Source organism: Taeniopygia guttata, chromosome 4 (assembly GCF_048771995.1).
Source record: "Taeniopygia guttata chromosome 4, bTaeGut7.mat, whole genome shotgun sequence".
In the NCBI taxonomy this organism is placed as follows: Eukaryota; Metazoa; Chordata; class Aves; order Passeriformes; family Estrildidae; genus Taeniopygia; species Taeniopygia guttata.
This window is the reverse complement of record NC_133028.1, coordinates 43,692,039-43,718,676: the sequence shown is the minus strand read 5'-3', so window position 1 is coordinate 43,718,676 and position 26,638 is coordinate 43,692,039. Positions and strand designations below refer to the sequence as shown.

The window sequence follows — 26,638 nt, the reverse complement described above, 5'->3', positions numbered from 1 at the left end:
CTGTCACTGCCCCGGCCGGGCACGGGAGGCTCCGGTACCCACCGGCGGCGAAGTGGAGCGGCGTGGACTTGCGCCCCGCCATGTCCTTGGCGTTCACGTTGCCCGTGTCCACCAGGCGCTTCACGCGCGTCACGTCCCCATTCCTGCAGGCCTCCAGCAGCTCGCGGAACGCCCCGCTCGCCGCGCCCGGCCCCGCCGCTTCGGGACTCTCCGCCGCCGGGCTCGACGCCGCCGACGACGACGCGGACGAGGACGAGGAAGACGAGGAAGAGCCGCTGGAGCTGCTGCCCGAGCCCGGCGGCGGGACAGGCGCGGCGGCGCCCGAACCCTCCGCGCACTCCGTGGCCGGGGGCCGGTCCGCGTCGGGGGGCGCCTCGCCTTCGGGGCCGGCCAGGCTGGGGCGCTGCGCGGCCGGTGCCAGGCTGGGGCTGCGCGGCGGCGAGGCGGCGGTGGGCGGCGGGGAGGCCGGGCCGGGCGGCGGGTGGTGGTGGTGATGGTGGTGCTGGGAGCGACGCGGCGGCACCGCCGCCATCTTCGCGCCGCTCCGCCCCTCCCGGGCCCGTCACTGCGGCAACGGCGCCGCCCCGCCCGCGCTTCCGCCCGTCCGCCAACCCCGAGCGCCGCGCACGGACGTGACGCCCGCGCGGGGCCCGCGGGGCGCGGCCGCACCGCCCCGGCACCGCCCCGCGCGGGGCGCGCCTGCCCCCTGCCGGCCGCGCGGGAGGCACGGGCGGAGCCCGGGGCGGGACGGGGCGGGGCGGGCGGAGCCACGGGTGGGGCCGAGCCCGGGTGGGGCCGAGCCCGGGTGGGGCGGAGCCCGGGTGGGACCGAGCTCGGGTGGGGCGGAGCCCGGGTGGGGCCGAGCCCGGGTGGGGCCGGCGCTGCCCGGGAACCGCGTCCCCTCCGCGGTTGCCGGGCCGGCAACTCGTCAGGCGTGGCCTCGGAAGGGAGGACGAGGGACGGCGTTCACCTGCGGAGCCCGCTGTAGGGGCGAGGCGCCCTTCTGCCGCCTGCACGGCGCGATCGGCTGCGACAGCAGAGTCTGGGCAGCTGCTTCTGCACAACCGCCGCTCATGTCAAAACTCCAGAAGGACTTTGCAAGCTAATTGCAACACCCCACGGTCAGATCCAGCCTTTGCGAGGTACTTAAGAAGCATCGGTATGAACTTGTTCAGCTCACCGCCGGCTTTCCACAATTAATGTTTCACCATCCAGGTGCTTTTGTGGCATCAGTGACAAACAAATCACATTCCTTTACTGGTCACGCCAGAGATGGGTGGGTTACCCGGCCCCCATGGGTAGCCAGCGCTCACCTCCCTTCCCCTGCAGGCGATTCAGCCGGCAGGGTGGCTTCATAGAATCACAGAATCGTAAATGTTAAGGGCTTGGAATGGACCTTAAAGATCATGTAGTCCCGACATCCCCTGCCATAGGCAGGGAACGCCTCCCTCTAGACCAGGCCATTCAAGGCTTTATCCAACCTGGCTTTGAACGCTGCTTCATTCCAGTACAGCTCTTTTCGTAAAGCCAGGAAATGATGGAGTGAGACTAGGAGAGAAAGCTGATGGAGAAACCTAAGTGGAGCCTGGCAGTTCTTTAAAAGTTGATTAGCTAAGCTGAAAGGCCACTTCTTTACTCATTCCATGGAGGAAAGCAGCACTGGCGCAGAGCCCGTTGGCCAGAGCAAGGCAGTCACTTAAAAGCCACATGGAGCAAATGGTGGAGAGAAGCCAAGAGGGGAACACTCAATTTGCTCAGAAACAACAGAATGTGGAGAGCTGGAACAGGAAGCTGGGGCAGCCAGGCAAAAGGTTACCCAGGGTAACCAGTGCTAAAAGGTAAGGAAGAGAAATCTAGGGATATCAGGGATCAAAAGATGCCCTCTGTAAGAATGAGCAGATCTGAAGAACGTGGGCAGAAGCAGAAGCATTTAAATAAGGATTTTGGGTTGGGTTTGGAAAGCAGAAGAAAGCTGAGATCACAGTTCTCCTGTCTTTCTGATATCTAGGGAGGATATAAACAATTATGGTTTAAGTCAGAAAGCTCTAATAGGTGTTACTGAGAGATCACTTAACTTTAATCTGTGAGAAAAGGGAGATTCCATTGACAGGAATAATATCAACAGCAACAATTTCTGGAAAATTCTCAGTACACCTGGTGGGGCAGCAGCCACAGGTCAGAGAATGGGAAGAGTGATAAGGAATTCCTGTTAAAAGTGTTGAATATGACCAAGGCCAGCCAGCCTCATCCTAGCCAGCCTCATCCTTAGCTGTTTGGTAGCAAAAGGGCTTTAGGAAGTGTTTGCATAGCACCACCATGTGATGTGCTGAAGAAGCACTGATAGGTCTAGTGCTGGGAGCACAGAAAATCAGAAAATAGGAATTCAGAAGAAATTGGGATCTGGCCTAGTGCTACTAAGTACCTTTCTGCTGGTAATGAGAAGGGAGGCATTAAATCAGTCACAATGACTAGGGGAGAATGTGAATGTGCCCAGCTCAGTTCTTGTTGGTTCCATGACTTAGAAGGCATGGGCCTTGACCAGGCACTGAGAGAGCTCAGCAGGACCTCCCTGGCACCTGCATCTGTACAGCTGCTGCTTCACAGCTGCCTTTCATTTTAAAATTCCAAAAGGACTTTGCAAGCTAATTGCAACATCCCCCTTTGTCAGAACCAAGCTTTGTAAGATATTTAAGAGGCCAGAGCATCAGCATGCACTTGTTCAGCTTACCACTGGCTTTGTTCAGCTCACCACTGGCTTCCCACAGTTTATATGCCACCCTCCAATTGCTTCTGTGACATCAGTGGCAAAAAAACCTCATATTCCTTTGCTCTCTCTGTATTTCCCATAAACCAAGGCATCACTTTTATGAAATTAATAGGTATACAAACATTTGTTTTATTTCCTAAATGACTTTTAAAAATACAAGTAGCATTTTTAAAATTGGGGATGCATGGTGGCCTTAAATGTAATTGTTGGTTGTAGAATTGAGTAAGGAATGCTATACTCTGGGTCAACCTTCAAAAGAAGGCCAGAGAGGTATTGGTAGATGAAAAACGGGACATGAGCCAGCAATGTGCACTCACAGGCTAGAAAGCCAGTTGTGTACTGGGCTACATAAACTGAAACATGGCCAGCAGACCAAGGGAAATTCTTTCCCTCTAATCCTCTCCTGTGAGACCTCACCTGGAGTACTAAATCTAGCTCTGGGGTCCTCTAGACCTGTTGAAGCAAGTCAAGACAAGGGCTACAAAGATGATCAGAGGGCTGAAGCACCTCTCCTATTAAGACAGACTGGGTTGTTCGGCCTAGAGATGAGAAGCCTCCAGGGAGACCTCATTGTATCCTTCCAGTACTTAAAGCAGATGTATAAGAAAAAGGGAAGAAGGATTTTTACACAGGCATGTAGTGACTGAGCAAGGGGGAACAGTTTTAAACTAAAAGAGGAGAGATTCAGATTATATGTTAGGAAGAGATTCTTTACCATGAGGGTGGTAAGGCACTGGAACAGGTTGCCCAGAGGAGTTACGGATGCCCTGCCTCCAGAAGTGTTCAAGGCTAGGTGAGATGGGGCTTGGAGCAACCTCACCTAGTTGAAGATGTCCCTGCCAAGGCAAGGGGGTTGGATTTTATCATCTTTAAAGGTTTCTTCCAACACAAACCTTCCTGTGATTCTAGTAAAGGAATTCCAGTGCCTAGGAAGAAACAAGCAAAGCAATTAGGATTGACGGTATGAGACCTATCTATGGGGAAGTGGGTACTGGTCATGGGTTACACTGGGCAGTTCTGGGGATGCACCTCCTCTTCACACTCCCACATTTGCGGGGGTCCCTATCCTACTGCATTCCCAAATTTCTCCTTAGTCTTCCTGCCCCACAGGTACAGCCCCACTGCTCCCCTGCAGAAGGCTGAGGCAAACAGCAGTGTTAGTCGTCCCTGCCCTTCTCTTTCCTCTGCCCAGAGCATTTCCAGGGTCTCTTCAAGTGCTGCCATCACCATATATGGCTTGTTAAGCCTTGGGGTAGATTCATAGCACTCCGCAGAAATGGTGGGCAAAATAGTGTGGAGAATGCAGTTCTGGGCAGAATTTTATCCTCACAGGATTTCTACTTGAGGTTGAAGAGGAACGTGTGGAGGATCTTTGAAAGCAGTCAGTCAACCCACTGCTTATTCTCCAGCCAGCCACTGAGCCCTTGGAGACAAGAATTGGTGCCAAAGCAGGACCCTGGGGTTTTTAACAAGTGGGCTGCATGTCTGGTGGTGCAGAGGGCATGCAGTCTCCCAAGGGCCTGCCAGCCTCACTCGCTGCTGGTGTCAGAGCCTGTGAGCTTTGCACTGGCCCACAGCACACCCTGCATCTGCTTACCACAGCAGCTTGGTGCTTCTGTTGAGCTGATTTAAGTTCATGTCCTGTCACAAGCAGCTGGTTACATTTGCACCTCTTATCCTGCAAGGGCCTAAAATATTGTTGATTACTCAGTGCCTTTTGCCTGACCCAGGAAGAAGGTTCTTTACATAGAAATCTTATTAATGATGCAGGTGCAGGGCTCAGTAAAGTGGAAGCACTTCAGATTTCATCTGAATAATTAAATTCCATCAATAGGATTTTGCAGGACTACTATTTAAAATTAATAACTGCAAATGCAGTTCTGACATATAATGGAAACCACTGAAATTGGATTTTTTTTTTTTTTTAATATAAAATGCTTTACAGATTTCCTGGCAATTTTACAGCCACCTGGCTGTAAGTCCCAGATGATCCTGAGCAGCAAGAGAGGGGTTTGGTGTGGTTTCTGAATATTGTTAACCTCCAAAAATTAGGAAATTACTCCAAAACCAGCATCCAGTATGCTGATGCTCATGTTTAATGGACCTATAGTAAGCTAATGAATAAATTGAGAGGAAATGAGGAAGTAACATTTGGAAAAATATGTCTCCTCTGCCTAAGAAGATGGGAAGATAAGGGATCATCTAGGTCTGTACCAAAAGCCACATTTTCTGATAAATAGAATCTTCCTTTTCCCCAGAAACTTCCTATCTCATTCCCTATTGGCAGCTTTGACTGTGGTGAATGTGTTGAAAAAGCCAAGAGAAACCATCCCTGGCTGACACCATCAGGGATTTGCACACTCATGCAAACATAAGGGGATAAAGTGTAAGGTTCATAGGAAAGCACCAGAGCTTTCCTCTTTGGACAACCTTCAAGCAGCTCTGGAGATGTCTTTGTGTCAACATGCTGTTCATCATGTTTCTTCTGCCTTAGCTTCATTCATCACCTACAGGAGCTTATCAAAGTTTGAATAGTGTTGCATGACTTCTCCCTCTCGATGGGGAGGAATTCAGCTCCTGCTGCTTTGCATATTTTGATAGGAAGGTTGACAGTCAAAACTTTCCCTGCTTAGTGAAAAGAACTTATCCTGTCTGTCCTTGCATGCTACCAGAAAGATATATTTAATACAGGCTATGACCTCTAATAGCAGGCAGATGGAGATAAGCACTTCTCTCCCTGGTGTTTTTCAGCTAGCTTAGCCAAGCAGCTGCTTGGAGCATCCCCAGTGGAGGAGCTCCTCCAGTTTTCCCATGGGAAACAAGAGGATAATGCAGTGGCAGCCTTTTGAGTTTACTTGCTGCAGGTCATATAGCAACTGGAAGCCTGCCCTGGCCTCAGAGAGGATCTGCAGTGCCCACAGGAATCATGGGGTGGGTGGCCCTCAATAATGATGCTTTTGATGTCTTTACCTGGCATTGGAAAGAAGAAAACTTGCCACTGAAGAAAATTTGGCCACTGCCATTGAAGCCAGGGTCAGTTTTCCCTGCAGAGATATTTTGTTTCTAGAAACACTGTCTTGATTTAAAAATGTAATTTTGATAGCAACAGGTTGGGTGGTTTTGCATAAAGGCTGGAAATGAAACCATCAACCTGGTTTCATTTCAACAAGAGCTATTGGGCAAGAGGGTGGGAGAAGAGAATGACTCCTTCTCCAGTAGGAATTGAATGTGCCACTTTAGAAATAAGGAAGAAGAGTGCTTCTTTTGGGGTACAGTGAAGGGCTACTTCCCACGTGACCTTCAGAAAAGCAAAGACACAAAAATTAGGTTAGCCCAAATAAAAGATGTACTGACCCACTGCAGGGATGCTCTGAAAATAAATGAGTACAAGCTTGGAAACTACTTCTAGATGAGCACAATTTAGCAAGAAGCCATGAAGTATTTCTGTTTCCTAGGGCCAGGATCTGGATGAATTTTATCCCCAGGTTTAGGACCTCTCAGTAGAGCCTCATGGGTCATGAGTATCCCTGCATAACTCTTCTCCAGCAGAAGTCAAGCAGTGGCCCTAGAGCCAAAACATGAGCCCAGCCCTCAGGACTGCTTCTGCTGGCTTTGGGCAGCTCCTGAATTCTACTTGGAGATGTGTTTTGCCTTCATACACCCACACTTTCTCTCACTATGGACTTTCCTCCCTGTCCTTTGTGTCCTCTTCTGGCTCTACCAGCCAACACAGGAAGATTTTCCCTACACAGAGTGATGTCATTCACAGGCATTTAGCAGAAACCTGGTGAAGGTCTGCTAGAACTCAGAGGGCTTGAAAAATTCTTTTATCCCTGCTTGTCTGCTAATGACAGGAAACACAGAAACTGAATCTGAGCCTTTGCAATCTTGTAGTTTTAGTAATGTGTAAATGTAATAATTTAGTGCAGTGACTATGGCTCAACACAAAGTTGGTTCAGCTCTCTCCTCCTCTCCAGGCACAGTTAGATGCACAGGGCCACCCAAAAAGAAAGGTGAGGGCTTTCTTGTGAGGGCTTTCCACAATAAGGAAGACAATAAAGGCTGTGAACCTGTTTGCCCTGTGGACTACTTTTCATTTCAAATCCTTTATTTTTCTTTTCATAGGTCTGAAGTAATAATTTATAGCACACTTCAATGATAGCTGTTAGAACAAGGTTACTTCCACAGTGAAAGGAAGCACCAAAGCCCCCAAGGCATGCTGGAGTGTCCAGTGCTGAACAAAGACAATGACGTTTTAAAATCTGTGAACCTTTGGCCACGGTGCATCGCTTGACATTTGTAAGGGTAAGGTCACACATCTCGACAAAATTAAGCGCCCACAGCCTTCGTCACCCTGATTAGCGGTTCCGCTGTAAAAGGGCTCTATTCCCCCTCTATATCAGAGGTGGAAATTTCCACGCCTATTTCTCCGACCCCCTGGAGCAAAGCTTGACTGAGGAACCTGAAGAAGGCAGTGTTTAGGGTCTGGCCAGATGGATGCAGCACAGGAAACAAAGCACGGCAGGAAGGTGGCAGAGTTGCTCCGATTAACCAGAGGGCTGCCGGCTTTCGCACTCTCTGAACACGGAAGAACATTTACTGAATGGGAAAAAAGGTTAACCTCGGTTTCTTGCAGGGCTGGATGAAAAATCAGCCCTTGCGTCGAGAAAAAATGACAGGGGGTAACGTAACAGCTCCTGCCCTAACTCCGTGGTGAGTCGGGCGGCTCGCTAAGCTCTCAGCAAGCCCAGGCGCAGGGAGAGACCCGGGGCGGCGGCTGTCACACACCGGGGTCCCCGCGGAGCGCCCGCACCGCCACCAGCACCGCCACCGCTGCCTCCCCACCGCCTCCGAGGCCAGGCGGGCTTATCCCACCGGGGCACCCGAAGGGCCGCTCTCTGGGGCGTTGCCGGGGGTAGGAGCCGCCGGCCAGGACTCTCAGGCCAGCACGCAGACCCCTCTTTCCCGGGGAGAAGGGGCCGGGGCCCGGCAGGCAGGGGCGGGGTGTCCCCCAGACGCAAGGCCGGCTCTCCCCGGCGCGGGGGCGGCGCGGCGCTGCCGGGGCCGGGCCGTGACCGCGTCCCGCCCCCGGCGGGGCGGTGGCAGCGGCGGCGGCGGTACGTGCGCGGGGCGGCGCGGCGGCAGTGCCGGCGCGGAGCCGCGGGGAGCCCCGAGCCCGTCGCGGCGGCGGCGGCGACGCGCAGCTTAGCCGCGCCCATGGCGAGCAGCGGCGGCGGCGGCAGGTAGGGTCGGGCGGGGCGGGGGCCCGCTCCCCCGGCCATGGCTCAGACAGAGCCCCCGAAGGCGGTGCAGCTGTGGCGCGACGCCGCCCTGCGCGCACGGAAGCTGCGGGGCGGCCCCGGCGAGCCCGAGCCCGAGGCGGACGCGGGGCCGCCGGGGGGGCCGCCGCCGCCCCCCGGTGCCGCCGCTCCTCGCCGCCCGTCCCTGGCGGCGGCGGCGCTGGGGGAGCTGGAAGCGCTGAACCTGAGCGGGCGGGAGCTGGAGGAGCTGCCCGAGGAGGTGGGTGCCGCCCTGAGCGGGCTGCGGGTGCTCAGCCTGCGGCGCAACCGGCTGGGCCGCCTGCCCGCCGCCGCCCTGCGCCACCTGGGCCGCCTGGCCGAGCTCGACCTCAGCCACAACCGGCTGCGGGGCCTGGGGGACGGCGGGGCGCTGGCGGGGCTGCGGGGCCTGCGCAAACTCAGCCTCAGCCACAACGAGCTGGGCGCCGAGGGCCCGGGGCTGCCCCCCCGCCTCGCCGAGCTGGGCTGCCTCGAGGAGCTCGACCTCAGCTTCAACCGCCTGCGCCGCCTGCCCGAGGGCCTGGGCCGTCTGCGGCACCTCCGCACCCTCGACGTCGACCACAACCTGCTCCCCTCCTTCCCTGCCCCGGTGCTGGAGCTGGCCGCCCTGGAGGAGCTCGACTGTTCCGGCAACCGCCACCTCGGGGCCCTGCCCGAGGGCATTGCTGCTCTCCGCCGCCTCAAGATCCTCTGGCTCAGTGGCACCGGGCTGGCATCCCTTCCCGAGGGTCTCTGCCAGCTGAGTGCCCTCGAGAGCCTCATGCTGGACAGCAACCGGCTGCAGGCGCTGCCCGCTGGTTTCGGCAGACTACAGCGGCTCAAGATGCTGAACCTCTCATCCAATCTGCTGGGGGAGTTCCCCTCTGCCATCTTGGCACTGCCCAGTCTGGAGGAGCTCTACCTGAGCCGCAACCAGCTCACTGTGCTGCCACCTCACCTCTGTCAGCTCCACCAGCTCCGCACTCTCTGGCTGGACAACAACCGCATCCGCTACCTGCCTGACTCCATTGTGCTCCTCCACAGCCTAGAGGAGCTGGTCCTGCAAGGCAACCAGATCGCCATCCTGCCCGAGGGCTTCGGGCAGCTTTCCCGTGTCACCCTATGGAAGATCAAAGATAACCCCCTCATCCAGCCCCCCTATGAGGTGTGCATGAAAGGCATCCCCTACATCGCAGCTTACCAGCAGGAGCTGGCCCACTCTCAGCCTGCCCTCAAACCTCGCCTCAAACTAGTCCTCATGGGCTTAAAAAATGCAGGAAAGACTCTGCTGAGACGGTGCCTCATGGAGGAAAATGAGCAGCGAGAGGACATGGAAAGCCTGGAGGCAGGCAACACCCAGCACAGAGGGTTTCCTGGGCAACAGCAGGACATTGGGAGGGTGGCAGTTGGGTGTAGTCCCTTTCCAGAGCCTCAAGACAATTCCTCAACTCGGGTACCTGTCATGCAGCAGGTAGAACATCTCCCTGTTGAGCGGCAGGACATCCCTTCTCATGTTTTGCCCTCTCACCGAGAAAACGAGGATGCAACATCCCCTGCACCGTCACTGCCACCCAATGCGCCCCGAATACCACTGGGACTAGGACTATCAGGAAGCGGTAAGGGCATCGAGGTGATGGACTGGACAGCAGATGCAGAGAGGGGCCTGACATTCATTGTATATGAGCTGGCAGGGGATCCGAGCTATGATGTGATCCAGTCTTTTTTCCTCTCCCCTGGAGCCTTGTACGTGCTGGTGGTGAATTTGAGTGCCTACGTCCCTCAGCACTTCTACCCCTCTGTGGGCTATTTCTTACACTGGCTCAGTTCCAAGGTGCCCCATGCCGTAGTGTGCATGGTGGGAACCCATGCTGACCTCTGTGCGGAGCGGGAGTTGGAAGAGAAGTGCCTGGACATCCATCACCAGATCGCTCAGCAGGAGAAGAGGGATGCTGAGGGACTACAGAGCTTAGTCCAGCAGGTGGATGAGGCTCTGGGACAGGACTTCGACCTGCGCTGCTCCAGCCCGCATGCTGCCTTTTACAGGGTCTCAGACAAGAACTTGCGGCGAAAGAAAGCCCAGTTTCAGTATCTTCTCAACCACCGCCCGCAGATCCTGTCTCCAGTGCTGCCTTTCAGCTGCCAGGACCGTTGCCAGGTGCGTCGCCTGCGGGACAAGCTCCTCTCTGTGGCTGAGCACCGGGATATCTTCCCAAACCTGCACCGGGTGTTGCCCAAGTCCTGGCAAGTGCTGGAGGAGCTGCACTTCCAGCCTCAAGCACAGCAGTTGTGGCTTAGCTGGTGGGACTCTGCCCGGCTGGGCTTGCAGGCAGGTCTGACGGAGGATCGGCTGCAGAGTGCCCTGTCCTACCTGCACGAGAGTGGAAAGCTGCTCTACTTTGAGGAGCATCTCACCTTGCGGGAGTATGTGTTCCACAATCTGCCGCGGCTCATAGACATCCTCAATGTCTTTTGCCAGCGGGATGCCACTGTGCTGCTCCAGAAACTGCTCAGTGACACCCAGATTGACGAACTGAGGACCACTCAGCTCCATCATTACGTGGAGGGCTTTTTGCTGCATGGCCTCCTTCCTGCCCATGTTATCCGTCTCCTTCTTAAGCCCCACGTCCAGAGTCGGGAGGATCTGCAGCTCATTCTGGAGCTTCTAGAGAAGATGGGGCTGTGTTACTGTGTCAACAAACCCAAATGCAAGCCCTTAAATGGGGCGGCTGTTTGGTACAAGTTTCCCTGCTACGTGAAAAACGAGGTGCCCCATGCAGAGGCATGGATCAACAGCACCAATCCGAGCGGACAGTCCTTTGTGGTTGAGCAGCTGCAGATTGAATATAGCTTTCCATTCATTTTCCCACCCGGCTTGTTTGCACGCTACAGTGTCCAGATTAACCGCCACGTGGTTCAGCGGTCAGATGGCAAATACCAGATTTATGCCTACCGGGGAAAGGTGCCTGTGGTGGTGAGTTACCGGCCTGCCAGGGGAGCTCTGCAGCCAGACACTCTGTCTATCGCTAGTCACGCGTCCCTACCAAATATCTGGACAGCTTGGCAAGCTATTATGCCTTTAGTGGAAGAACTGAATGTCCTGCTCCAGGAATGGCCGGGCCTGTACTACACTGTGCATGTCCTTTGTTCAAAGTGCCTTAAAAGAGGGTCACCCAACCCACACAGTTTTCCAGGTAAGTCACAGTCCACCTGCCTTTCATCCCTTTTGGAGCTTTGCCCCTTCTATAAAGGTGTCTTATGAGGTCAGCCCTAGCTCTGGTTTTTTTTCTTTTTCTTTTTTTTTTTTTAATTTTTCTTTTCTTCTCTGCTCTAACTCCTTTCCCTGGTGGTTTGAGTCATGAGAGAAAATATTAGGGTAGCTCCAAGGAGACAGGCTTAAAATAACCCTATTCTGAGAGGAGGGGGGTGTTACATCCCCCTTTGTCTGCGCCTTTTCTCTCTGCTTTTTGGGTTTTGGCCCTGAGGGTTGGCAGTGCCATTGTTGAGAAGTCTCTGACCTGTCCTTGTTTTAATTCCTTTGAATGGGACTGTGGTGTTGGTTTTTTTTTTTTTCCCCTAGTTCCTTTTACCCTGCAGCTCCCACTTCCTTGGAGCTATTTGTAAACATTAATAGAGATGCCTAAAACAGTGCAGGTATCCCCTGTTCCCCCTTCAACCCTCCACTCCCAAAACCTGGCCTATGCTGCAGTCTCTCTGAATGCAGGAAAGCTCCTCCTGGTAAACAATGGGTTGTTGGTCTCCAAAGCCATGTGTAAAAAGAGCTTTCTCTGAGCATCCTTTGAGCCCTGTTTCTAGTGGGAAGCATCCCTCACTGAAGAGAGAAGGATACTCCATCTTCTTTGTTTAAGTGTCTCACCTAGAACTGATACCTGAACTGTGCCTTTTGGAGCTGTTCTCAAGCACATTTTATTTTCCTTCCTCAAATGAAAAAGCATAAGCTCTCTCCTCTGGAACGTGACTGATCATGGTGACTGATCATGCTGTCACCTCTAAAGTTGAGATTTTTATCGGTGGTGTTTTCCTGCAGCATCTGTTTTACTTTGTGTGTGCAGGTACTGCCTCTTAGCTGGTGTCCTTCCTGCTCTGGTTGGGTTTGCTCTGCAGCTTGCAGAGTGCCATGGGAAGTGTGCTTTGATGTGTAAATCTGCATGATATCAAAACACACTCTGGACTGTGAGCAATGCTCCAGAAATCTGCATTTTAACAACCATGTTGGAGGTGTGTTGGAACATTATTAAGAGGTAGCCTAAAATTGTGCAGGGAACTGTAGCATAATTTGACTTCAATCAAGCAGTGGTGCTGAATTTGTTCGTAAGCAAATGTGATGAATAAGGTGTGGTATTTGGGGATTTGATTTCTTTTTTTTGTTGTTTTTTGGATTTTTTTTTCCTCTGGACGCTTAGAATAAGGAGGTGCAGTTTGCTCGTCAGCCTGAGTCCTGGCTCCATCAGCTGCATCTCCCTCCAACTGCTCACTTATGTAAGAGCCATTGGACTGGGGAGGTGAACCCATGCTGTGAGACATGCTGAATGATATCTTTCTGCTGACATGGTGCACAGGGCAATGTGATCTGCTTTCAAAAAAAAAAACCACTCTGGAAACTGAAAAAACCAAACCTGCCACAGAACCCCTGAAAAAAGCCCCAACAACCCTCCCCAGAAACCTGCCAAAATTAGTCACGACAGCAGACATGTGATGGGCACCTATTGGAGATTTAACTTGTGAATTCCAGTCTCCAGTCATGAATCTCTTTTATTTTTTTTTAACTGGTGGATGCTTTGTGGCTGTCCCTTTTCTCCCTGTGAGTAGATGATGCTTTAAAATGGAAATTTGAAGAGGAGCCAGACTGTCTGCAGGCGGTTGGTGTTGTTGCTGACCCCAGTGATGGTCAGAGCAGGTTCAGAAGCATGAGAGGGGCATTGAAGGGCCTTTTCCTTGGACTTGGCTGTGCCACGTATGTTTTCTTAGAGGTGGGAAAGGATTTATCTCACCTGGGAGCCAGGCCAGGTGTGCTGGGAAGGGAAGGCTCAGGTAAGCTGTGTGCTGAGCACGGCAGGAGCTGGGGCTTCTGAGCCAAGTCTTCAAATGACACCTGGGTGATGCTGCCTGTGGAAAGGGGGTTGCAGCATTTTTGAGGCGCTCCAGCAGGGAATTTAGGCCCTGTTATCAAGAACACAGGATAGCATTCCAGGTGTGACCCTGCCTTGGGGCAGGGAATGGCTCTCTTATACTTGGATACTGTGTGACTCTAGCTGGGAGAACAGCAGATAAACATGTTTAAAAGGCAAGGCTGATCTGTGGAAATGCTGAAGAGTGATGAAATTAATATATTGAGAAGCCTGCTTGTTGTCATGGATAATACTTAAATGTAGCTCAGGTTTGATCTGGACTATACGAAAAATGTGAACTGTGGTTTGACTTGGGAGGCCTGCGTGTCTGCTTTTAATCTAAAATATTCCGTGCTGTGTATCTGCTCTATGAATAAAAGATTGTTTAGGAGCCTCTAAATGGCAATCGTGAAGCTCAAGGCTTTTTTCTTCCCTATTTTGTTGATCAGGAGGCGTGCATGTTTAAGTCATGCTGCCAAGCTTGCTGTCATGCAAGTGAATCATGGTTGGTGTCATTTTTGACAAGGTGTAGGAAAGAGAGGGGTCTAATGTTAGGAAAATATGTAGTGAGGGAGATGTCTGTGTTTCTTTCCAAGCTCTTTTAGTGGAAATCACTGGCAATTACAATGCTCCTAATACTTAAATAAGTCTGTGGGCTTTTTAGGACTGCACTGAAGAAGTGCTTTGCAGCCAGTTGACCTTAATAAGGGAAATATTTCTGTGTAGACACTGCCAAATTTGTGCTCAAAAATGGAAGTGCAGTCTGGCTCTCTGTGTGGTTGTGCAATCTGTGTCGTCATTCATCAAACTGATGGTGCATTCTTTGGTCACCCAGAATTTTTATTAGAATCCCTTTCAAAAAGAGAGTTCATAAGTTGAGGATTAATCTTTGCTTTTCCTTTCCTTCCCTTTCCTCTCTGTCCTGCACACTATAGCTTCCGTTAATAATACACAGAGAAATAATCTAGGAATAGGGCTAATGTGCATAGAAATGGTAAATAAAAATTGAGATTCTGGATTCAGTTTTCTGAGGGTTTATTGCAAAGAGTGAATGAAAGTGATATAAAAATGCCTTGTTGGGGTAATTTTAAGGAAGTTTTTGTGTTTGAAACAGTTTTGTAGCTGGGTGAAGTAGTAACTGAATTGGCATCTGAGCTGGAATCTCAGTGTGCTTTGAGGCTGCAGTCATCCACTTGGCTGATAACAACTCAGTGTGTTAAATTCGTTTTTTTCTTTTACATTTGCACTATATATAAATGAAAGTATCTGTACCAGGCTAAGAAAGTCATATCTGTCTTTGAGTGACCAACAGGAATGGTTCACCTCTCCAAGACAGTAAGACCTCAGCTGGGTCATCACAGGCATTGTGAAATGCTCTCATTTCTATGTGATGTTCTTTTAGCCCCTGGACTGGGGAGCTTTTAGGTTATTCATGTCCTGTAAGCTATTAAGTGACTTGAGACTGGGGTGTGGAGGTGGTTTGCCGTCTGTCTGATAGGAGACACGTGTGCTTTGTTTGGACAAATGTGACTGGATTTTCCAAGCTTGTGTTCATATGCACCTGCTAACTGTTTCCCCTTGCCCTGTTCTAGGCTGGGTCTGGGTCACCATGGTCTCTTCTAGACTGTCTTTTGTATAAGGTGTCCTGATGTCCTGTGCATGATTCTTTTGATATTTGGGCTGGGAGGAATTATGTTTGACCAGTGGTTTTCCTTTATTCCTGCCTTGTGAAGGGGCTGTATGAGTGCAGACGTAAGGAACTCAGAGTCTTTGTCCATCACAGAGGATGGACAAAATGCTGTCGCAAGTAAGATAAGGTGATACGGGTTTTCACAGAATACAAACATGACAACATATAAAGCCGTGGGCAAAGATACTGTGTAAGCCTAGCAGCCCCTGTCCAAAAGGATGCTCCAGAGCTATTGGGGAGCTCTACTGAAAGGCTCTAGAGGACTAAAAAAAGATCTCTTGTGGAAAGAAAGTGCACATCTGCCACCTGCCTTGCTATCCCCTTCTTGAGGTATCAGAGCAGGGAGGAGATAACATGCCTCTACTCTGCCTGTCCCCCACATTGAGGGTGAGCAGAAGTAGGGATTATACTGCCAGTCACTTAAGGGATACAGATGGAGGTGTCCTGTGAGTCTCTCTGTCATGGCTAAAGCAGGGCTAACTAGGCTACCATATGCACATGATTCTAAGTGAACCATGCTCACCAGCCCTGAGTTAGAGTCAAAAGCTATCATGACCTCCCTTGGTGGCTGGGATGGAGTCAGGAAACTGAGAGGTGGAAGATCCTGTGGTGTGTCATGCTGTTGAGTCACCCCATGCAAGGTGAGCTGAGAGCAGGTGAGACTGGTTTTGTCAGAAGGGCTCTGAATTTACTTGAAAATCTGAGCTGCTGCTCGCTGAAAGGCTCATGTCAGGTATCTAATTCCACTTTGGAGTCATGTTTTAAGTAGCTGGGGTTCTTTTCACAGACAATTGCAGTAGAGCAACACCTGCTTGTTACAGAACCTGATGCTGACATTAGGCAGCCTTCTATTTTCCCTGTTTGCAGGTGGAATCTTTTTTGCTTGACTTTCAAAGTAGATGCTGTGGCTGTTTTGGGGCTGTTGTCATGCTATCCTGCAGGCTGTACCTGCAGCAGAGTACTAGTTGGAGACAGTGAGACAAGACTTCAGCACCATGTGAGCTTTGAATGTGGGTGATCTTGGTGGCAGGATGAAGCTGAACAGGGCCCTGTGGTCCAAGAGAAGAGAAGAGATTGATTGTTTGACTTGGAGAAGCTACTGTCATTCTGTGGCTCTAGAATGGATAATTAAGTTTACCAACTAGAACTGGTTTCTGTGATGTTGAAGTGACAACCTTGGCTGGTGTGACTTGCTGTAGGTAACAGTGTAGAAACACAGTAGTAGCCTATATGCCACCACAGATTTTTAGAGATTTCCTTCATATTAACCTGTGTGTTGCAAGGTCCGTATTTGAAGTCCTCTTGTTTAGTGGCTGAGGTGTCCTCTAATTTAAATAACGTGTTGAAAGGGACAACAAATATTTCTGTGGTCTTGGAGGAATCTGAGAAATTGCCAGAGGAAGAGTGTGGTATGCAGAGTGGATGGCTGCCATGGGACTGTCCCTGGTGGGGTATAGATGTGGGAATCAGTCTTTGGAGAGAACTGAAGTAGTCAGTGCAGACCAGGGCTTGTGCCTGACAGTCTGACTCAGGAGGATGCAGGAACAGGAGGGAATGTGGATGCCAGAAGAAAGGCCTTCTTACAGCTGTCCTGCAGTGTCTGGTTACCTCATATTGTGTGTGTTTGGGGGCTTTTCTTTTAAAGCTCTTAATACAGAACCTGCTAGAGTTACTTGAAATTAGAATGGCAGCATGCACACTTAACACTGCTTGGAGAAATCCTGTTATTTATTCAAGAAATTCCTATGCATTTCTGATAAAAAAAAGCTTTCCTGTTATATCCGCTCTGGTACAGGGAAGCTCTTCTGGTTTGTCCCTTAATAACTTGTCTTGCCTTGACCTGTTCCCCATGGGGGTCATCTCTGGGCATTGAGCCTCTGGACTTTGATCTGCCACCGCTGAACCAGGGAGATGCTAGATTTGGTTGAGTGGATCTTTTTGGTTTGGTTAGTGAGGCAAAGCAGAGTTCTTGGCCTTCAGTGCATTATTTTTTTGGTTTTGGTTTGTGTTTTTTAATTACAGTTGTTGAAATTTGTTTCTGCAGGAAATGACCTATAAAAGAGTTGCTGGGTACCAAATGATTCTTTGTGGCATTGTGTGAGATCTGTGTAAAAGCTACTGACTGTGATGGTGAGATAAGCTGGTGTTGGAGGTTTTACCCTCTCTGGAGTCAGTTGATTATGTGAGGACTAGTTTGTGTGCTGCTTCACATGCTTTCAGGTGTCATGAAACATGCTTTGCATTGTCTTGTGTGCTCACACATCTGGTGATACGATACCTGCTTCTACAAGCACTGAAGTGGGAAAAGTTTTCCTGTGTAAATTTAGTTGAGATTTAGCATGTGAACGATCCACGTGCAGGTGTATTACAGGGTCTATTCCTCATGCATCTTAGGAGAGGATGGTGGGAAATCACCAACAGTGCTGAATGTTTGTCATTTGGGGATGTGAACGTGTTACTTGACATTGGGATAGAGATGTAAAAAAACAGTATCAGTTTAAAAACAAAATAAGAGTGCATCTGGTAGGTAATTCTCCTGTATGCTGTGGTGTAAATTGTTTTTGCAGAATTAAGCAGGCAACTGTGATAGCCTAGCGTGCTCTCCAATTAGTAATTTGCTAATAGTAATGCAGTCTGCTTGTTTGGCTCTTGAAAACAATTTGCTAGGGAAGAAAGGGAAATGTTTATGTAGTAAAAAGTCCTGTGTGGGGTTTGAATTCTTGGAAGTCATCAGTGTACAATTGTTTTATTACCTCACCCACATCGTGAATAGAGGAAGAATAACCTTTGTATATATGTAAATAAAATTTTGTTCTGGGGGTTGAGTATAAGATCATCAGTTGTGACCTTTTACCTCCCTCTCCTTATTTGTGGTACCTGTGCTTGTCACACAGACATGGACAACTGTGAGAGTAAGCAGGCTGGTGCCAAATAGTATCACCTCATCTCAGGTGCTTTGGAGCTTGTGGGATACCTATTTCAGGGAGCTCCTTGTAGTGAGAAGGAGTGGGAAAGGAGTACCTGAAGTACTGTGTGAATTATAAGCACCAAATTCCTCTGCTGCAAACAAAATATGTCAGTGCTTTTGACTAGCTAAGAACTTACCTGTGTCTAAGAAAGTAATGAACTTGGGTTACAGGAGTCTCAGCCTGCCTTCATGGTGTGTTATATGTTGGTCTTGCCTACATCAGGAGAGCTGATGGGATTCTGGTGACCACAGCATGAAGGAGGAGAGGATGAGGAGGCCATTTGTTTTTAGAAGCTGTTGCATGGATGAAGTTTACAGTCTCAGATGGCAAGGTCACCTATGTGAATGTGGCCTTTGTTACAGCTAGACCAGGTGGGAGAGTTTTGTCCTCTAGCACTTCCCTTCTGGGAAACCAGATGTAAGAACTGAGACTGAGGGTGAGAGACCTCTGAAAAAAAAAAAAGGTTGATGGCTTTATTAGAAATTTAATTTGGTATGTTCAGATGGACTGAACATCCCCACATTGGAGGGCTTAATGGTTCTTCCTCAGGAGGCTGCTGGAGGCTGAAGACGTATTGCACTTGTGGTATTTTCCTGGCTAAAGCTTGGTGGCAACTCTGATCAGGTTGCCAACATGGTCAGTGGTACTGTGGTTTCAAACTTAGGCAGGTTCTGTGGCTAGGGGTAACTTGTCTGTGGCCAGTGGATGGAGGCTGTGCTCAGGCTGAGCTGTGACTGCGGGAGTGCTTGCCTGCTGGAGTTGGTTGTGGTTTAAAGCAAGACCTTAATTTCAGATTTGTTTTTTTGTTTTCACAGTGGTCATTTTCAAGAGCTCTGAGCTTTACCCAGAGGTGTACTGCCTTACTGGTTTTAGCTGTGGATTCCTGAGGGATGAGTGTGAAAGTGGCCTAGGACCTACAGACATTACAAGGTAGCATTAGTTTTGAATTGGCAGTTGAGCATGGCAAGCTCTGTACGAACCAAACAACAGCTTTGAGATGAGCAAGGTGCTTCAGTTGGGAAGGCCATGAAGCTGAGCGCTTCGTGAAGATCAGATTAGACTGAACTCTGAGGGCAAGTAACCTTCAGCAAATCAGTCTCAAATCCTGTCCAGACCTGCCTTGTATTGCCAAGTGCTGACTCAGATTTGGTGCTTGAACACTCCAGGAAGCAGCTGTATGTTGTTGAGCTAGGATACATTGAGTTGTGCAGATAAGATGATGGGAGACTTCTGCTGGGCTTTTATTGGTGAGATTTTGCAAGCTTTTCCAAGTGCATTTCTGCAAGACTCTTTGTGGCAGCAATACCAGGATATCTCTTTTATCCCATTGTAGGATGATGTTTGCCAAGAGTCCAGTTTAGAGAAGCATTTTTATTTGTGTTATCTGAAGGAACCTACAGTGTTCTGGGAAAGCTCCTTCCTCCTTCATTCATAGTACCTGTTGCTTTCTGTAGAGTTTTCAGTCTCTTCCTGTTATAGTGTGCCAGGAACAAAACAAAGGTACAACAGTGGTAGGACAGGGATTTATATGCCTCATGCCCACAAATGCCTGGTGATATAATTAATATGGCAGGCTTTTGTCCTAACAGAATACTAAATTATAGCACACTTCACTCAAGCCTTGTTTCTTGAATCATGTGTACATAGTAACTTTCCAGTCTGTGTGCTGAATTCCTCTTGGAGCATGTTCTTTAAATTTTTAGCAGGTGTTTTTCTCTCCAGCAATACCCAGTGAGCAGTGGTATCTGATAAGGCACAGATCCTGCCATGCAGCAGGGAAGGATTGTTTATGAACTTCCTGGAAAATTAATTGGCTGTGGTTTCCACAGCATCAAAATCTGCAGGGTTTGATTTGAGGCAGAGGTGCTTGACCTAATTTGCTTCCAATGCATCTAGCAGTTTCTGCCCCATGAAACCACACAATGGAAAATATTGAAGGTGTACAGTGATTTGGCCTTGCTTGACTTTGAGACACATGTGCAGTGCATTTGGTTCTTCTGTATTAGTGCAAGGTTGGCAGCAGAGGACTGCTATAAGGGCTGATTTTCCCCTAGGCTATCCCAAAACAAGTGTTCTCACATTTAGGAAGACTCCCCTCACTTGCTGCATGGCCAACATACAGAGGGAGAGCTTCTTGCAGCAGAAGAAAAAGGCATCTTTGTCATGCTGTTTCTGAAAGTTTATGATGGACACAGCAGAATTGCAAAATTGTCCTGCAGTACAGACCATGAGTCTTCATGGTGCAGCAGCTGCCTGCTGCATCTTTAGCTATCTCTAGCTGTTGTTGTGGAACTCTGTTGCTGGCTATTTAGTACCTCTCTTCACTCCCTGTGGCCTCTTTCCTAAAAGCAGCAATTCAGGTATGGATGGCAAACAGTTTTTCTCTGAAGAGATAGTGTTAGAAAGCAAGAACTTAGCAATGTGCAGAGCTGAAATGCACAGGCTGTGTACAGTGTGGAGGATGGAGAGACAGGGACCTGTGTCTGAGGCTGGCTGACATCAGTCTTGTACTCTAGATATTCCTATTGTCCATGTCCAAACAGTTCCATTTTCATCTCTCATTAAAATTTTCAGATAAATTAAGATCAATAAAGGAAGTACCAAAAGATGGAGTAATGGCTGGTGATAAAGATCCATTCTGAGAAGCCGTCATCTCATATTGACATTCCTGACACTTGAATTTTTATCTTTCCCCCCTCTATCTATATTTATATCATGTCTAACTCACCAGTCTGTACACATGCTCTCTTTTACTACATTATGGGGAAAATAGCATGATTGTCAAATTGCTGAGCTTTGCACTTTTCAAGATTACATCCTCAATGTATAATAATATCCAGCTGTATTTATTGTGATGTGTAATAGGGAATAGTTCGAGTTGTTTATGTAGAATTCTTTTTTTTTTTTTTTTTTCCCCACAAAAAGAGCTGAACAGCTGAGATCATGTCTATATGGGACCAAAGTGGAACTTGAGGCTACTACATAACTTAGCTGTCCCCTTCTTTTGGAATTCTTCATCTGTGAAGCTGTGAGTGGCTCACAGGAGCAATGACCTTCCTTAGCAGTGGGATTTAGTCATTATGGGACACAGAGGAGCTGGAGCAGAAGTGACAGCAGGGTGGCAGCGGGCTGCTGTGCACACCTTTGAGAGATCTGCTCTACAGAAGGCATCTTGCAAATTGAAGACGAGCCAGGGAGTAGCCACAGGGCATGGGAAATTGCAAATCCAGACAAACTGGTGTCTGATTCAGCAACAGCTGTGTGGTGACAAACTCTCACTTAATGATAGAGAGCTGTTTCTGGGTCTAAAATGTTTTTTACAGTGTGCTGTAGGTTGAGAAAACTGCTGCTGTCTTGGCCTCCACTGCCTTAATGGGGGCTTTGAGCCAGCCAGCCTGAGGAGTCCTTCTCCTAGGATGAAGGAGCAGCAGAGGCAATCTGTGATGAACTGACTGCAGACCCCATTCCTGACCCTCTGTGGAGAGGGAGGAGGTAGATGAAATTAGGAGGAAAAAGTCAGGAGTGAACTTGAGCCCAGGAAGAGGGACTGGGTAGGGCAGATTGTTTTAAGATTTAAGGCAGGGTGTTTTAAGATTTGTGTTTATTTCTCACTATCCTTCTCCGATTTGATTGGTAAAAAAATTAAAGTAATTTTTCAAAGTTGAGTCTATTTTGCTCGTGACAGCAACTGGTGAGTGATCTCTCCCTGCTCTTATCTCAATGAGCTGTTCATTGTATTTTCTCTCCCCTGTCCCATTGAGGAAGGGAGTGATAGAGTGGCTTTGGTGGGCATGTAGCATCCAGCCAGGGTTAACCCACTACAATTTTATAGGCAGAACTGCTGGATGAGGTTGAATGTGCTGAAGCAGAGGGTGCTTGGTGGCAGGTTTCCAAACCAGGGAGTCAGCAGCAAGCACCAGGCCTACTTACACTCGTTGCATAATCAAATGAGTTTTCAGCTCCCTGTGCATTTCTCTAAATCTTCCTTTTGAACAGCCTCTTTCCTTGTCCGAGAGATTTTCATGTTCTTATTTCAGACAGTGATGGCATGCACTAGATTTGGAAAAGTCTCATATCCATATGACTCTGGTATATCAAAGTGGCTAAATTTAGAAAACCTAACAAAAAAGAGCTTCCCCTTCCTGTGATCTGACATAATGTTTCTTGGTCGCTGTTATTTTTACTATGGAACAGCTTAAATCTATTTTGGTTGGGCACTAAGTGATGGCTACAGTGTGAAGGAAGAAATTTGTTTCTGTGAAGTCAGGCGGCCGTGCTGCAGCTTCAGGGCTCTGAGGGCAGCCTGCTCATGCTGAGTATGTGCCAGTGCTGTGCTGGGGCCCCCCTGCAGCCCTGCTCAGCTTTCTCAAGCCCTACCTGCTCAGTAGAGGGTCTCTGGGGCTCAGAGCTTTGATGGCTGTGAACTTCTTTAACATCTTGTAGATGTAGTAAGTGGCAGTGGTGATGGATTTTAATACACACACACACACCACCCCCACCCCCATCCCCCCAGTACTTCACTCATCCTCCAATCAAGGAGGACGTGTAGGAAAGATGTTTGACTGGCAGCAAAGTAGAAGATGTAATGGGAGTTTACTTGGGACCTAGTCATGCCTCTGGTTTCACAGGTCTCTTTAATACATGGATCTTTCACTGTACACTCTAAGGACCACTGTTAGGACTGAGCCATCCCTGCCTGGAAAATGCACTGGTGGAATCGTGCCCTGCTGAGCACCTTTAGCTCTTGGTGTCAGCAATATGTTATTCAAGCTTTCAAACTTTCTTGCTCATTTTGGTTTGGGGTTTTTATTTGTTTGGGTGTTTTTTAAGCCATCTCTTTTGTTAAAACTTTCTCTACGGAGGTTCCAGCTCATATTTCATTAGAGCTAACTGCTCTGCTTCGACAGCCTTCTGACTTGTTTCTGAACATCCCACGCCTGCTTTCATATTGAGATGGAGTGAAGGAAGACAGCTGGTATGTTGGGAAGAGATGCCTTTTTTCGTTGACCTCAATATCCCAGAAATCTGCTGAGCAAGATTTTATTTCTTACTTTATCATCATTTTAAACTTCTGGTGGACAATTGTGTAGAAATGTTCAGCGGATGAAAATGGAGGCAATGTGAGCCTCACTCTGGAACTTCAGTCATCTGCAAGTGCTTTTGTTCAGGTTCATGGTGGTGCTAGAGGGCTGTGTAGGGAGCAAAACTCTGGTGGGCTTTGTTCTCACTAAAAGGTCCAGCCAGATCTGCATACCTGAACCTGTTCTGTCAGGAGTTTTGGGCAGGGAGTCTTGCTCATGCAGTCACGTGAAGGATCATGCTGTGATCTAGCATTGGTGACATTTTCATGGCAGCTTGAATAAGCAAGAAGGTTTTAGTTTCTCAAAGGAACATGTGTGTGCCCAGAGGGAGCCCTACAGGCTCTGAGGTGATCATTACTGGATTTTGGAAATAACTGATGCTTGCATAGGCAAATAATTCAGCTCAGCAAGTGGCTGCTGTGGTCAGCTTGGAGCCTTCCTAGGGTGAGGTGCTGAAATAAACAATCGAGAGTTGAGTCTTGTGTGCGTCTTTTCCTAAGCCATATGTTTATACCTCAAACGCTCAGCTAAACTAAAGACTTCCTTGGATGAAAGAAAAGTTTGGGAGCCTTCTCTTGGGATCAGAAAAAACAAAATTACCTTTCTCTGTGTCTTTCGTAATGGAAAGCTACCACAAAGCTTTTGAAGCTGCCTGTTAGTTTTAGCTTGTTCTTTGTCCTTCTTTGAAATAAATCACATCTTACTTCTCTGACGAGAGTCTTTAGCATGTTATGTACATACACACATGCACATTTTTTGAGTGCCTACAGTTAAGTTTAACACAATGTTAAGAAAATGTTGCCAAACATGGCAAGATCATGTTCAGTTTAGTAATTCAGACAGGATCTGATTTTTAAAAAAGAAAGAAGTTAAAATAAATAAAGAAACGTGCCTCCCCCCCACCCCCCCCAACCATTGGGCTGAAGAGGGTGTGATGAGAGGAGATGCTTAGTGGGCTGTTTTGGGAAGTGTGATGTTGGCTCTGAATCTGTGACTTGGACTTCTGGCCCAGCACTTTGCAGTGCTTCCCATTAAAAGCTGGCAGGTGTGCAAGTGTGGCCATGTGTCTTTGGCTAAGGGAAGCTGAGCAGTGTGGCTGGTCACTTACTGCATGGCTGCTCCTGCCCCTGTGCACCAGGGGGAATGCTGGCAGCATGGTCCTTGTAGTGAGGTTGGGCACCTTGAAGGCAGTTCTTGACCAGCCTCTGGTGTATCACCAGTATGGGATCACAAGTTGTCACGTTTTATGGCAGACCCATGCCCAGGCTTCAGGTCAGAATTTATTACTCTTAGCTGTGCTTCCTGGAGCATTTAGCATCAGTGTTTCCCTGAAATAGCACCTTTGGTTGAAAGCTGTATGGCAAAACAGCCTCTGCTCTGCATCTGCTGCATCATACAAGTTTTGTGCATGATTCTGCTTCTCTGGCACATACCAAGTGCACCCGATCACATCTGAATCTTGTAGGTGAGTACCAGAACTGAGAGCTGCCTACAAAGTTATGGTTCTGCAGGGGACAGACTTTTACCTCTTGCTCTGTGCTGCTTTATTCTCAGTTGCATAATGCAGCATGATGCGGATAATCCGGTCATCATTACAAAAGGATTTAAAACCCCTTTTTAATCTGAAGTAATTTTTAATAAAGCTTTGCTTTGCTTGGAGGACTGCTCTCATGGCTTGAGTGTTTAAGAACAAAATGCAGGAAACTGAGGGAGGTGGGAGTGAACCAGCTCAGGGAGGAGGGAGGCAGGTGCCCCTGTCTGGCTCCCAGGCAGATGCTGGTGAGGTCCAGAACTGTGGGACACGTTTCCAGTAGCACGAAGCCTGCAAAATCCTTATGTGCCCAGACAGAGACAGCTCGTAGGTCTGTGTTTTCTCAGATTTTTTCACTCACAGAGCAGACTTCTGGTGGTGGAGAGAAGGAGAGGCTCAATCTAGTCCAGTCTGACTTCTACTCCCTTTTTTAACCCTCTGTGTCCAAAACACTGGTAGTCCTCTACAGCCTCCTGCATCTCAAAACAAGCTGTGGTCCTGGACAAAAGGCAGCATTTACTTCTCTTGTAATGGCAATGGCATACAGTCTGTGTAATTGACCTTATTTCTTTGGCTGTTGCTCCGCTACTGTATTGTGGAAAGTGCACTTAATAGAACAGTGTGTGAACTCTTACGTAGCTCTGAAATGTATCCACTTCCCGCTTTTCTGGCAGTAGCCACCTCTTGAGCTGCTGCACCTGCTTCACCTCCCTTCAGAGCAAGCCTGACTGGGGACTTGAACTCTGGCACTTGGCGTTTGAGAGCAGGCATTCTGCTGCTTCCTGATTTTTTTCAAGCCCAGTAGTCCTCACTCTTGGTATACCTCCAGTGTATGCTTGAGATACCCTTGAGTTTCCTCTCTGATCAGTGTAAGTTGATGACTGGGAAGTTTAAAGGTGGTTCCTCCCCAAGACAGATCCATCCAGAGGAGAGCCAGTAACCTTGCAGTTCAGTTGAGTTGATAAAACATCTGAAGGAGGGGGGAGGTCAGGCACCAATGACACTGGTGAGTAAGTACCTACAGTTACCCACCTGGTGAAAACCTAGAACTATTACTGGTTTGCAGCACACGTAGAGGGACCAGGGGAGAGCTCTGCTCTAGGACAGAATTCCCTATGAGAGAAAGGTGCAGGGAGGGGAGTAGAGGAAATGGTGGAGGAGTTAAATGTTCTCCTGGCAGCACTGCTGCTTCCCTGGGAGGCTGATGAATTCTTTCTGGGCCCCAGAGCTCCTTCCTGTTACAGTAACAAATGTGACTACCATAGAAGTGATTTTTAAACAGCAAAGATGGATGCTGCAGGTGACTTTTGAGCACTGAGAAGCCAGACCAGATGGCATTTAGCAGGCAATGAACTCTGTAAGAGTTAAGTAGCAAAGCTATTGTTTCTGTATTCTCATGACTTCTCACTGGAAGGCATTCAAATGCTGGAATAAAAAGCAATTGGTCTCAGCAGAGATAATAATATTAAGTTCATAAACAAGCACTTTTCATTGGGAAAAAGGTATTTGTAAAAAAAAGATAGGTATTGCATTGATTTATGGCAATTAGTTGTCTGTCACCTGTTTGGATATTAGGGAATGAGAGGGTTCAGAAGAGAGTGGTTAAATTATTGGAAATGTTGAGGAATCACAAATCAACACAAAAAGAAAAGTTAAAAGATTAGTTCTCATCCCTTCTGGAAAAGGGAGCAAGTAAAAGCTGTTAATAGGGACAGAGCTTCATTCTATCATTGAGCAAGAGAAAGCCAGCACATCACTCAAACTTTGAAGACTGCAATTTTGGTAATAACAAAAGATACTTTAAGCCAAACAAATAGAGCAGATTTGAAACAAAAATCAGGTTTCCACCTCTGTTGGCATAGGAAGGCTCAGGCTCTGAGCTCTGTTGAGTGCTGCTTGGGAACTTCCATGTGCACCGGCTGTGCTTTTGTAGTGGCTTTATTCAATTTTCCTTCTCCAAAAGGAGAATTGGCTACTGGTCTTGGTGCTCTCCTTCCTCTGATTTTAGCCATATGTCTTGATGCAAATCTACATCACACGTTGTTTCACAAGGAAGAAACACTTGAACTAAGGATGTACTTAACAGACTAGAAAATAAATTAAACAAATATATGCAAAGAAAGAAGTTGTATGTGATGTCCTTGTAATTAAGGAAACCTCTCTGATCCTGCAGCTTTGCGGTCAGCTAAAGCTGT

The 26,638-nt window shown here is 48.7% G+C and overlaps 2 protein-coding genes across 7 annotated transcripts in view; one reads left to right on the top strand and one right to left on the bottom strand.

The window, feature by feature from the left end:
- Positions 1-585, bottom strand: part of TNKS (tankyrase) — a 129,158-nt gene extending 128,573 nt beyond the window's left edge. Inside the window, exon 1 of the mRNA XM_030271537.4 lies at positions 43-585. Within this exon, the coding sequence (XP_030127397.4) occupies positions 43-532 (490 nt within the window). The 5' untranslated portion in view covers positions 533-585. The remainder of the gene's footprint in view (positions 1-42) is intronic.
- A 7,271-nt stretch (positions 586-7,856) lies between these two features.
- Positions 7,857-26,638, top strand: part of MFHAS1 (multifunctional ROCO family signaling regulator 1) — a 34,831-nt gene continuing 16,049 nt past the window's right edge. For 5 of the 6 annotated variants that reach the window (XR_003960074.4, XR_012055689.1, XR_012055687.1 and 2 more), the window contains exon 1: positions 7,858-11,237. Coding sequence is in view for 2 of the 6 variants with exons in the window: in XM_012573387.5 (XP_012428841.5) it covers positions 8,048-11,237 (3,190 nt within the window). In the remaining 4 variants the exon portion in view is untranslated. Of the gene's footprint in view, positions 11,238-26,638 lie in introns of all 6 variants that reach the window. The other variant, XM_030271535.4, reaches the window with a different exon arrangement.